The sequence below is a fragment of the Lepisma saccharinum genome, chromosome 20 (assembly GCF_977018435.1).
Source record: "Lepisma saccharinum chromosome 20, izLepSacc3.1, whole genome shotgun sequence".
NCBI lineage: Eukaryota > Metazoa > Arthropoda > Insecta > Zygentoma > Lepismatidae > Lepisma > Lepisma saccharinum.
In genome coordinates, this window is record NC_139248.1 from 8,589,325 (window position 1) to 8,603,493 (window position 14,169).

The window sequence follows — 14,169 nt, forward strand, 5'->3', positions numbered from 1 at the left end:
TCCATTTTCGTCCCAGTAATCAAATTTCGACTTGTGTTACCAAGCAAATTGTCCCATCGCATTTATTCTTTGATTTATCGAATGAGAGCTTCAAGAATTGTAACAAAACACCAAACGAGCTGCTTACAACATCTGCACCAGCATACATAAAAGTTATTCCTTAAAAGCCTTAGACTGCAAGAGAATACGTATTGATGAAAATAGTCGTGGACAACTTGCTAAGCAATACTTGTCCATTGCACTTTTTTTTATCGTCCAATCAACCCATTGACAGTTTGTGCGCATGTAAATAAATCATTTGAGACCTGTAAATATTAAAGGTATTCAGTCGAAACTTAAAAAGATTTTAAATTTTAACAAATAGATAATTGCAAGGAAAAATCGAGTCATGTAAGTTAGATTGCATTTGCTGCAAATATCCTGTATAAAAACGAGAACTAACACATATTTTACTTTCTTCTATTGATTTCAGCAAGTCGCGTGTTCGAATCTGTTGTTTGAACACCCCGTTGGTGCAAGTAAGCGACCTTTAAAAATAATCATTCCAGTTTCCAAAACACAGCTTTTGAAAGGGGGTAAAAAAAAAACTGGAGTTAGATAATTTTGAAGCAAGATGGCAAGATTGCCGCGTTGCCAAATTGGTGAAGTTGCTCATTCGCAGCGACCTAACGTTGGGCATAAATGTGGTTTAATAGCCACTTCTCCGTGTCTCAATGGCGGATCCAACGGGCCACTTAGCCGAATGTTAAAACTCTTTTTTTCTTTTTCTTTTTTATTACCTGTTGCGGCAAAGTTGACCCTGTGGTGATGCATTTCGGGAACTCTCCAGCCCAGGGCTGATACTGGACAATAAGGCAGAGATAAGGGACACAGATGCCGAGCAGTTCACCTGTGCGCTTGCGTCGACCCACGCGCCCGGGTTCAGTGTTGCCAAATCTGAAACCAAAATTTCCCTTCGCGTCGAGATAAAATCCCACGTGTACCAACAGTAGCCCAAACTTGGGATTGCAATTGGATACTTGTTGGCAGGAACAGCAGTTGGAAAATTTAGTTGGTTTTTTTGGCCAGGTATTGAGAGAAGCACTTTGTATTTTAGAAGATGATGATAATAACACATGCCTTCCGAGTTGTCAACTCTTGTTCTCTCCAAATAAAGGTTACGGGTTCGAGTCCTGGTCTGTATACGTGCCCTTTTGTGGTTGTCACTTCCTGAATTTTATGTAATAAACAATTTGCATTTTGATCTTTACGATTTTGCTAAAACTGGAAGAGAAATAAAAGCGAAGTAAAATAGTACAAAATTATGGTGGGACGATAATTAATACGCTGAAATGAACAAACTTCTTAAGCATTTGAAAAGCCAGGCTCTGTGGCGGACAACACCAGAGTTCCTGGGTCTGGGCACGGGTGTTTTTCTTGTGAGTGTCGTCTCTTCATCACTCATCCTCATCTTCGCGATTAACCAAAAGTGGCAGCAAAGCGAAGTAAAATAAACCAATCAAGTAAGCATTTGAAATGTGGATGTGAAGAAGTGACCGGACCGTTCTAAAATTTCTGGGAATTACTGTTACTACTGTATAGGAGTTTTTGCGTCGGCGACTGCTTGTCAATTGGTGCCTTGGGCGATTTGAGCGCGTTGCTGATCACATAATCTTCACTACGGCCAAGATCGACAACGCTTTGCCATTTTAATAGGATAAAGAACGAAAGTTAAAATTCCCTCTTGTTTCCCTCAGAGAGAAATATTGTAGTTTAATTTCCCCTTAGCGATGCAACACTGTCCCGGGTCGATGTGGAGGATGCTGAGCTCTGAGGTCAGTGAGGGGCGGGCCGGGGTCTATTGATCACATTTATCTGTTGCTACAGACTTCTTCTCCTCGCTTTGCTCCAATTGGACTAGCGGCGGAGCTTGCGACCGATTTCTTCGGCGACTTCAGGGCGCCTTCCAGGGGCTACGCCCCCTCTCCCCCATTCTAATACGCCGAACCTTTTGTTGTGTTTTCCTCCCTTGCGTCGTAATACATGTCGGTGTTTGGTCCGTAGCTGCTACAGCGGAAGCCAAGCTTCAGTGTTGGTAAATTTAACTGCTACAGCGCAAGCCAAGCTTCAGTGTTGGTAAATCCAAAAGCAAAGAAAATGAGAGAGTAAGGTTCTTCACACAACACGTTTGCTCAAGTTGAAATGTATATGCTTATTGTGTATTCGGCGAACTCTTTTTCTTTTCAGTAACTAAATGGAAGCAACACGTCACTTTAGTTCACTTATATCAATAACGCTGATGTGCAATATATATGTTTTTTTTTTTCTTTTTCTTATTCATACATGTATCAAAAGAGATAATGGTTGTAAAATATACCAATGTAAGTCAATATGTAGTGCGTACAGCTCACGGCTCGCACAAGGGGAAACAAATCGCTGATGTGCTACTTTTTAAAACTATCATAATGTACAGTGGGATCCATGAGTAATACCGTGCAAATTGTCCATGACTATTTTCATTAATTTTTCTCTTACATCCTATGTGCTTTTAGCGATTGATTTTTATGTATGCTGGTGCAGAAGTTTTCAACAGCTTGTTTTGAGTTTTCTTTTAATTCTTGAAGCTCTTATTGGGCCAAATAAAGTGCTCGAACATGGTGATGGACAATTTGCACGGTAACACTCATGGATCCCACTGTACAGTGAGATGCACAATTATTACTCGGCAAATTGTCCATGACTATTTTCAATAATTTGTATCTTCTGTCTTCCATGTTTTTAAAATGGAACTTGTTTTGCGTTTTGTTTCAATTCTTGAAGCTCTCATTGCGTAGAACAAGGAGAATAAACATGGTGATGGACAATTTGCATGATACCTTGCTAAATGTAGAACTGGCCAATTTATTTTCTAGAGCAAAATGTGTATCTTACAAGGAATTGTGAGTTTACTTTTGTAATAGATGTTAGCAACGTGACTGACAAATATTTCAAAATGTACATACATGCTAAATACGCGTACACATTTCGAACATTTGTTGTTGGACGTTATCAATCTTTTAAGGCAACAGATTCCGTTGCGATATCACGGAGATAGTCCCACACAGGTAAAACAGTGAAAAGGTATAAATTAGGTGGCTCAGTTGGTAGAGCTTGCATTTTTGCTCATATTTGTACCCAGTGCATTTCCTCTGCGTGTGAATCATAAAGTTGGTTAACAAGTATTGTCATTGTCGCCTTAGAGATTTCCACCGTTTCAAGTCCAGAACACATTTCATTCCCGAAAATATAGAAACAAATACAGCATGCAAAGTGCTGCCATCTGCATTGAGAGGTTCGTACAAATTGCTGCAGTTTTGCAAAACGTTGAGAATTTTAGAAATAAAGCAGAGATTTTCGAGCTCCATTCTCCCGCGGTTGTTTTGCAACTTTTCGAATGACCCTCGTACATAACTGATTCACAATATACCTTTGTGAATGTGCTGTTTACGCTGGAAGGTAGATGGTGGGTTCTGGAGTGGGGAGGGGAAATAAGGGTTCTGCCATGGGGTAAATTGTCAAAGAATGCCCTTCAGCGGCTAGGTCCAGGAATTGCTGTCTTTCACGTGGAATTTGAAGGTTACGGCTTTTGTGAACGAAGGGTATCTTGGAAGGAAATTGACGCGACGAGAATGATCCTTTGCTAGAATAAATGCTAGGCCCGTCCAGGTGTCTGTCTTTCCTTCCCTCTTTTACCGCAGTATTCCTTCAGTTCGTTGGAGGTTTTATAATGCCTCCTTCCGTCCTTGGTCCGTATTTCGTCTGGCAGGCAGCTCGGTCCTAGACATTTCCCCCCTTCTCCCTCCCCTCTTCCGTTCCTACAGTCCCGGTTCTTTTAGTTTTCTTTTTTCCATTTCTTTCTTTTTTTATCTTTATTTTTCCACCCCGAAAAGACGCCACGAGACTGCTAATCAGATGCAGTCTTTGTTCTTGAAGAGACCGAGTCATGTGACCACGTGACGTCATATGACTGACCTCTGGCAGAGGGTTACAGAACCCTTATGACAGAGAGCTGATCCAGTATGGTCAGAGAGGAAGGGGGAGTAGAAAAAATAAAACCGTGTACATTTTTGTAGATTGGAATGCCGTAAGCCTGTCTGCGTCCAGGGAGTGTTCACGAGCCGCGCACGCCCAATTTTCACAGTAACAGTGTGTAAACGAATGGTGTTGGTGTCAAGACAAGTTCGAGCTGGTCTTACGGCACCATCCCTGCAATCACTTACAAATACGTCGAAAGTATCTCAGAAGTAACATCCACTCTCTGTTGTAGACTTCCATAGTTCTAGTTTACAAGTTTTTATTCCATACTTTGTGACTGTCTTCTACATTCACGAATAACCAGTATTTACTTTATTTATATTGTACACATGTTTATGAAATTAACAGGGAACCATTGAGATTAAGAACGTTGTATTAATGTCAATATTTTTAAAGTTATTGATTTCGATTCCTTTTTGTTATATAAGAAGATTGATTTAAAATGTCGTCATATTAAGATGTAAATTAGTTTCTATCGGATTCTTTAAGGTGAAATTATACTTTAAGAAGTTAAATTGTGCTCTTTTGATTCTTGCAACATGAGTTAAATATAACATTATGGAAACCCAGTTGAGCGCTGAGGGCTTGAAATTCAGTTTCAAAATTGTGTAAAAGTCTGCACTGTAATGAGTACTGTTATTTGCTGTTTTCCCATATTTTGTGTCTAATTGAATTTTTGAACCGTATCAAATTGTCCTAATACTGTTAATATAAGTGAGTTTTGCCCGTACATAAATCTAGATAAAACAGTACAATCAACTGGTTACTCAACTTCGTTCGAGTACTTCTTGATTTGGCATACTTTGCTACAGAACCAGTGTCCTGTATTCGAATTCAGTAATGAAATGGATATTTTGTCCCGTACTTAATAATCCACCACTTATATTATCGCCGCGAAATAAATATAAAAAAGTTCACGTTGAATTATTAAGCTAAGCAAAGTATCATGTTCCATTGCCCCGCCCACCTTATTTTTATCTTGCATAGAGGTGTGTGTGCACGTTACTGTTACAGCTATGACTGATGATAAATGACAAGTGACATCATGATTTCAAACCCAGGATTCATGACTGCACTGCAGCCTGTTAACTAGTAAACCACTGAATCTGGCAAGAACAACTGTCAAGGAAAAATAACATTAAAAAAGAGGGCCAATCGTGCTGTAAAAAATGAACACTATATTCTTTATTGGTTTTGTTATGGTTCGGTATTTGGTGTAAGGACCTTCGCTAATATGAAGAGAACATTAAATAAATAAAAGCTTCAATTGTTAAAGTAAGTTCGTAACTTGCAATTCAGAATGTTTAGAATATAAGGCGCTTATATACATATCAAAGGGAATGTGTATATTGGAAGTCTGTGCTGCTGCATGCCTGGGTTATTTCTGTGAGAAATCTTCCATAGCGGGCTCAACCAGCGAGCTGCTCAGAGTGGAATGAATCCCCCCCTTCCCCCTCCCCCCGTCAATGCCCTTTCTTCGTGAGCAGAGCTCTTTTCGCAGGTAAACGTTGTACAAATGTGACGGGGTATACAACAATGGCCCGGCAAGAACCTTACTTTCACTCCCCCTTTGCTTCGCATCGAGTTAACTTTGGACACCGGCCACCGCGGCAGCACCTACTGGTCGAAACTTTCATTCATTAGGTGAGCTTGCAGCAAGGCTCTCTGTCGTTCGAAGCGTGGTTGCCACGTCGTGCAGAGCTCATTTCAAACGGTGTGTGTTCGTGCATTTGATAGTTTACTCGTGAAAGCTGCTCCGATAGCGATCTCTACAGACAGGTGTGAATCGCGCAGCTATTTTTGAATGATAGTATGAATCGTCAGAATATTTGTGTTCAGTTCAGTGTGCTGTACACTTCCTTGTGCAAGTTGAAAACTCTAATGATAAGAGGGCAGGAATGTACGATTTCAGAGCTGCCGGTGCTCTAGCGATAGCACGTCCCCAACGGCCTGTTTTGTTTTGGTAAGTAAGCACGTGTTTTATTTGTGAACTTTGTAGCATATACTTGAGACTAGAAGTGTGTTTTGGTTTTCAAAGCTGAATCAGCAGTCGTTCCCTGTCTGGCATTAACGCGGACTTAGGTTCTTGTCGACAAGGAAAACAGCCACCGCTAAAGCATCGGTCATGTCAACTTTAGGGAGTTTTCAGACCGAAGTGACAAGCGACAAACCACCGTGTCACTTAGAACGAGTCTATAGAAATAATGTAATATTTTGCACTGGAGTTACACGACAAGTTGCGCTTCTCACCGCGTTTGTAGCTTGTCAATTCGGTTTGAAAGCTTACCTACGTTTGAAGTGCCAATGTAAATATTTTCATGTGGAATCAATACTTAGTGAATTATAGTTATTCATGCAGTTTTGTCAATTCAGTGCCCTGCTTGGTCATGTTGCGTTCTTAAACATTTTGAATTATTGGGTAGCCGTACTCGGTAGTAATAATCATTGAATATGCATTGCCAATGAACAATAATGTTTTACGCTAAAGCTACTGTAAACATTGTTGCAGTATGCGCGTGTAGTTTTGTATCGCCGTGTTAACATGTTTCAATAATAGTAATTGTGCATGGTTTACACCAATATATTACGTTAACCAGATTATTGGCAAGTCCAGTAGAAGTAATTCAGTGCAACAGTTTTTAGTTAAAAAAAAATAGCAGTTTTGTAGCACCGAAGAGGTTGTATTTTGAAGTGCAAGGGCAATGGTGTAAGCGACAGGGATGAGAGACATTTGAATGATTCTCAGCGCAGGAGAATGAGGAGAGGATGTGATGATGTCCTGTGAATACATGCATCAGTAGTGAATTTATGAGACCAACGAATGTTGCAAGGGCCAAGGTTTGATAAGTAGAAAACCAATCAATCATCTTTCTCGCCATTGGTTTAGCTCTGCAGTCTCAAACTCAGACCCGACGGGGTGGTTTTGAAAGAACTTCAAGGGACGCACGAATATCAGTATATTTCTTATGAATAAATGTATGTAATTGTTATTATAGTAATGTATGTAAGCATGGCTAAATCGTAAGAACAATGCATTATCAATTGGGCTTCAATGATACATTGTGATTACAATAAAGCTGTAACTTTTAGGGAACAATAACTTTCACGTACATTTTAAAATGACTACATTTTGTTAACCGTACACGGCACATAAAATATATTTTATGGCCAGAAAATTAGGCTACCCTTTACTTGATGTTTATGAACTTTAGACTCGGAAGAACATGTTGAGATCAATGCTATACTCGGCAGAATAAAGTATTTGTGCCTATATATATATATATATATATATATATATATATATATATATATGCGCAAATGAAGCTGTTATTTGTAAAGGGAATGACTTTGCTAAGCACTAACTACTATGTTCATATTATTTTATTAAATACTTTGTAAAGAGTGATTTATTTTGATATGAAATCATTCATGCGAGCCGTCAGTTTGAGAGACACTGTTAGATTCAAGCTGATATAGTGTACATTTATATCTGGGCACTACTCTCAAAGTGCATTTTACGAAGCAATCAATGACTTACCGATCATTCAAGTGGATTTCCATTGCTTTAGAGGGTTACAAATGACATTTCAAGGAGATCATGACTTTTTTTTTGTGTGTGTGTGTGTGTGATTTCTTTCCACGTAAAGGTATAGGATATTTTTTGTTGTTCCCGAGAGAGGGAGCAATCAGTCGAAAGGAATTCCACTGTAGGCCAGGGTAATTAAACCCGTTGGTTCAACAAATTGTACTTCAAGTCTGCTTTATGTAGATCAAGGTTAATCGTGACTGTTTTTTAACGTTTGAAGTTAAGTACACAGATAGGCCAATCGGCTTTGGGCCTACAATTTAAAATGGGATCCGAACTACTATGTGCCTCCACCAGGTATCGAACCCAGGACCCCTTGATTACAAGCCGGCGACATTGCCACTATGCAATCGGGGAAACTTATTTTTATTTTAACGTGTTTTCAGTTTAAGTAAAGTGTAGCCTTACTAGCAAGGGCGTATTGGGGGTGGGGGGTCGGACCCCCGCAAAACTTGGGAAGTATTAAAATTAAATTAACAGAATATAATTTTGTCATTTGTTGTATAGATCATATGGCTTTGGATGACAGTCCAAAAGAAAGATTTATGCACACTACTACTTATAATAATGTGCATAAAATATTAACCAGGAACTTTACTTCTCGTCAACTGGATCTAACATCATATTGTATTATTCAGTTCTTTGTCTTTTTGACATTTTTACTTGACAGGACAGTTGTTTTTATACCAACTTTGATGATCTTAACTACACGTAAGCTAGGTAATGAATACGTACTGTTATATATCTATTCTTAACAATGTTTTTACCTATTCATTTATACATTAATTTACATATTATGAATAGACCTATAAATTGTATGAACGTATTAATTTAAACAATATTTTTTATCATTATTTCTGAGAAACTTGGTTCGACCCCCCCCCCCTCCCCAGGAAATATAGTTATTGATTTGTTCCTGCTTACTAGGTACCTGATTACAGAACGAAATTGCCTTTTCAGTTTTTGAACCACTAGAGTGTTCGTACGCTGATAAAAGTGTGAAAGACTTTTGTGGCACACTGTACTTGGCCGAGAGAGCAAAATGAAGGAGCTACTAACTCAACGCATGAGTTTGCCTGCAGAGTGCACCGCGATGCAGCTAATACTGTCAGCCAACAAGATAATAAACGGGTTTTAAAAGCCAGCCTCTGCCCCTGACACCCCCAGATTTCTGCTTCAGCGCCGGAGTCATTATTATAACTTGAGCGCATGGGAACAAACAAGTCACTGAAATATGTTGACACGCAGTGTTGCCGGCGTGTGAAAATCTCTTAAAGGCCGGACAAATTGCACGGAGCCCAGCGTTGCAAGTCGTGGGAAAATTCACACCAACCACGCTGCGGATAATACAAATACCTCGTGGTGTGATCTTGAGTTTCGCGATGTCTTGTGTTCTCTCCGTGTCGACGTGTTATGGAGAGAACGTGGATTTAGTTTAGGGCAGCAGACTGAAAATCGCGTTTAAATCCAAAGTCTACCAGAGTTTTGGCTGCATTTACAAGATGAATTCAAAATCTTGTCTGAGAAAGCAAAATTTGTATTGCTGCCTTTCTCAACTACATATTAAGCGGGATTCTCCGCTTATACAGCTACCAAAACAAAACACAGAAGCCGCTTAAATGCAGAACCAGACATTCGCCTGCAATTATCATTAATTGAACCTGAAATAAGAAAACTGTGGGTAAAAAGGAAACCACAGGTGTCTCATACGTTATTTGATTGACCTTATTGTTGCTCTCACCAACAATGTAAAATCTATTGTAACGCAAAAGGTTTGATTTATTGAACTTTAGAGGAACTTTTATGCATGGCCAAATTTTGACAATATCATGTGTATTGATGGTAGTTGAGAATAATTTGAGTATTATCGTAAATTTCAAAGTTTTTAAAATATAATTTCATTGCATGAACAGTGAGCAATTGTTTAGATATCTCTTTACATTCCCTTACTATCTACCCCCTCTTCCTTCGCTCCTTAACATTAATTCTAAACACCATCAACTTCTAAGACATAGGGTGCGATAGGCCTAAGGGCTCCGCAAGTCAAAAAGGTTGGGAACCACCCACTGGTTTAGGGTAATAATTATCCTGTTTCAGCGATGGGTATTTCGGAAACTGCCAGGCTTGTAAAGATGAAACGTGGTAAACTGTGAGGCCTATCAAATAGTAGCCCAGCGCAGCGTGATCTCATTGGCTGCTTGATCAAAATTGACCTTCCGATATTTCTGCAACTTGCAAATGCTCCTAGATTATTTAAATACACAATAACAATACATAAACAGTAAAAGTAAGACAAGAATGCAAGACAAATATGAACTTACACTTGTATGAAATTAATTGATTTATATTAATAGGAAACAATAACTTGTACATGATAAAACTATTTCAACTAGCTATTTTGCAATTGACATTTTTAACCAATTGATAAAGGAATAAGTTTGCTACTTGCTACTCTATGAATCTATCTTATATATATATATAAATGGATGTATGTATGTTTGTTCCGGCATAACTCTCGAACGCTTGAAGCAATTTCGACCAAACTTGGTACACGTATGACTTGCAATCTGGAAATAAATACTGTGGGGGTAAGACACCCCTGGTATCCGTGGGGGTGGGAAGGGGTGACATGTAAAAATAATCGAAAACGACCGATATTAGTGTGGAATCCATAGCTTTGGGGGTCGCTAAGATGAATAGTGACACTTCCAATGCCGTTCAATTTATTTATTTGCTACTGGAGGTGAAACTAAAAATGTTGTTTATAATTAAGTTTTGAATTAAATTAATATTATAGTGAATTTGTAAAAGATTTTACTTTATAATTTGAATACTGTACTTATACTTTTAAATACCTGTAAATAGAATTAGTTACATTTTACACTATAGTTAGAATTCATTATTTTTCTGTCTAATAGAAGATTGCGATAAATAAATACCCGGGCAACGCCGGCTAATCAGCTAGTGCATTATATTTGTATAACTAAAGTAACAAATTAATTCCTTTATATATATTTATTAATATATATATAGTAATTTCTTCGATATCGTCACGATAGCCAAAACTGACAGAAATGCGACGTTAAATAACCCAAATCAATTGACAGTTCGTGATAGCTTTGATTGACTTATTGATATGTTCCATTTTACTTCACTTTGTAGCACGTTTGCCTAATCGCGCAGATGAGGATGAATGATGATGAGATGAAATCGATAAGAGGACCATCACAAACACAAGGCTGCGAGTCTGGACGCCAGAGCCTCGTTAGTCTGCAACAATGTAGTCCAAGGATGTGAGGTTGGCATTTGTGTGTTTAGAAATAGTCTAGAGTCCCTTTATTACTTTCATCCCCATCGTCGCGATTGGCGTAAAGCGCCGTGAAATAAAAATGCAGTACGGTGTATAAATTGAAAGTTTGAAAGATCTATCATCGTTGTATTGAACCAGGCCAAGCGCTCAGGGATTTTGTTGACGGGCTGGTTGGCGTAGGGCTCCTGGGCGTGGACGGCCACAGGATTTTTTCCAGGGGGTCAAACAAGGCACATTTCCCCCCAATAATAGTGTTGTTCCGTCAAAAATCATTGCTTAAATTTGAGTTTATCATACTCATGCAATAATTAACACATATTATTCTGGCTGAAATGAAATTATATGTGTGAAATATATAATTTTTGGACGCCCATTGTCCTGGGTATGGTTGCGTTAACAGAAAGGCGACGTATAGTAACCAAAGCAAACAAAAATATGAATATGTATTATCCACTGCATTCTGTCATAATATGCCGGTGCAAGTTTCTTACGAAAGCATGTTTTATTCCCACGTCTGGTAACTTTTTTTGGTGTCTAATCCAGTATGATATAGGTTAGGAACTCACTAAACCACGCGAGAAGGTGGACGGAATTTTTAAAAGCCCGCTGTTTCCGTATATGGGTCTGGAACGATCCATACGTGCGAGCTATCGGTAGCTTCATGGTTTCTCTGTTCAGCGGGAGGGGGAAAGGAGGGGGGGGGGGTGACAGTGTTGCCAACAGCACGAGAGAAAAACGGGCTAAATCGCACCCAAAATGGAGCTAAAATTCACATCCAAGGGGCTAGATTTACAAAGGTGCGGCTGCATACTAAAAAAAATATCTGGTTCTTAATTCTTGGGTGTTTTGGTGAAAATTTTCTGAAACTCAAGCACCACAACTAATGAACTGTCAAGATGAGGGGCATACGCTCAACTAAATTAAATTTTCTTACCTTAAATAATTTATTTCGTCCTCTTGCACTCCCCGTAAATTGTAGTGCAGTAGATTACACAAAAGCATCCTCCTCAGTAAGTCCTTCCAGTAAATGTAGCTCCAGTTCACTGCACTTTGAAGAACTAACTTCGGAAAATTTTGTCTCTTCATTTTTCTGGTAAGCCGCCATAGTTCCGATTGCAGAGACAACGTTTTCAGGCAGTATGTAGCTGTAACAAGTTTTCTCGTTTCTTTTTAAGCCATATAGAATTGTCAGCACTGACGAAAGCATTGCAGTCTGCATTCTGTTTCTTTGCTTATTTTAAACTTGATTCATGACGCTAAAAACTCTTTCAACATCTCCATTTGAGTGAGGAAGCGTCAACATTCTCAAAGCAAAGGATGCCAAATCCTGAAAGGGGTTTTCGCTGCTGGAATCTCTTCGAAACTTCACACCAAAGTTTTTCTGTTTCCACACTGACCCATGTTACGTAATTGAGAGCTTTCCACTGATTTTCAATTTTGGATACCAAGTGGGGAGGCAAAAACAATGCTGCCAATTCACAAACAGGTTTCTTAACCTTCGCAAGTGCTTCAGGTGCTGACAGGAGTTTCATGTGTTCAAGCAGTTTGATATTATCAGGTAATCTTTGTCTCAGTTGATTCACCAATATTGTCAGAAACTTACTGCAACGCTCGCGAATAATATTTTCTATGTGTGATGCTACATTTTTTTTTTCCATTTCCTGTTCAAACTCGTAGCCTAGATAAGAGCTCAAGTCAATGAAATCGTTAAGCTCTGAAGTTAGAGGATCAACAGTGACTGTTGGTTTAACAATTTTTGAGCAAAGAGATCTGATTAAAAATGTCAAATCAGACAATAATTTAACAGGGTCTTGATTGGATGATTCAAATGCTTTATTCACTCTTTTTGTTTCATCCAATATGGGTCGGAGAAACAGTAGAAACAAACGATTTTGGGGATCACAGTACATCTGATAAAGCAGCTCAGCCATGTTGCATTTTTCATTCAAACGAGCCATCTCAAAAAGTGTTTTTAATTCCAGCCACTGATCTAATTAATATTCGTCCAACAGCCACAGCTATAGAAAGCCACCTTGTGTCTGAAATGCTAACAATTTTCAAAGGCGATGAACCATCATTTAATAGCTGAAACACGCGCCGATATTGCATCTGCCTCACAGACGAATGTGCAAACCAGTTATAGGTTTCTTTGACTAGAAATTCTAAATTCCTGGGTAAACACTGATTACAGGCATGTGATACTGCCAGTTGGATAGAATGACACACACATCTAACTTCCGCTTTAAGTTTAGCAAGAACTCCATTATTAACACCTGTCATTACAGTAGCATTGTCAACACCGATTCCTTGTAACTTCTGCAGGTCCAGCCGTTTTTTACGTAACAGTTCTTTTAGAGCACAAACTATACTTTCCGCGTTACATTCCTCCACATCACACAGTCACAGAAATGTACAGACAATCCCCTGCTTTTTCGATGCAATGCAACTGAACAAAGATTAACATTTCCTGGAAACAACGCTATCCGTAATTCGCCTCGGGCTACACAGCATACCAAAACCAGAAACATGGGGATGTGACAATGTGCACTTGCTTCCTGCTCCCCAGGAGGGGTCGCAGAATGAGCTCGCAGGTGCAGAGGAGGGTCAGTTAAGTGAATTCTTCTTTGCAGTGTTGAAATGGTTCTTATTAAGCTGAAAATATGAGTTTACTTTACTGAAAATACCAAAAAACATTTCATTACTGAAAGGGCTAGATTTGTAGCAAGATTTCTCTCTGTAGGGCTAAAAAGCCCCATGGGGCTTTTGCTGAATTTTGGGGCTGAGTACGTACTCAAAAGGGCCAGTTCTGGCCCCAAAAGGGCCAACTTGGCAACACTGGGGGGTGAATCCAGTTCTAAAACTTCATTCGCCCGTAGGACGCATCCGCTATGCTGTTGTTTCCATCCTGACGGACGCTTTATTTGGCGATGACCTTCACGTGGCCCTCTGCAGGGTTGCCACGTCGCGTTAAATTTTCTGGACCAACCTGATAATTTTGGAGAATGGTATTTAAGCGTCACGTGTCTGTCGGTTATATCCGGTGTTTCGTCCACGTCTCTAATAATAGCCTGCGCTTTCTTATAATCTCGGGAGGTCGAATCTGGTGTGTTTTTTTGAGTGCTGGCTAGGCTATTGTGACGTCATTTGTTATAGCGTACTCGTGATCTCGAGTTCGACTCCTGACGTAGACACGTCTAAACCAAGCTGTGTCGGAACAGCC

At 39.4% G+C, this 14,169-nt stretch overlaps 1 protein-coding gene across 3 annotated transcripts in view; it reads left to right on the plus strand.

Moving 5' to 3' along the window:
- Positions 1–14,169, plus strand: part of tna (Zinc finger MIZ domain-containing protein tonalli) — a 321,122-nt gene that overhangs the window by 203,164 nt on the left and 103,789 nt on the right. Inside the window, exon 1 of one of the 3 annotated variants that reach the window (XM_083142080.1) lies at positions 5,736–6,016. The exons of the other annotated variants lie outside the window; for them this stretch is intronic. Coding sequence (XP_082998206.1) covers positions 5,952–6,016 — 65 coding nt within the window. The 5' untranslated portion in view covers positions 5,736–5,951. Of the gene's footprint in view, positions 1–5,735; positions 6,017–14,169 lie in introns of those variants that run through there. 3 annotated transcript variants of the gene reach the window in all.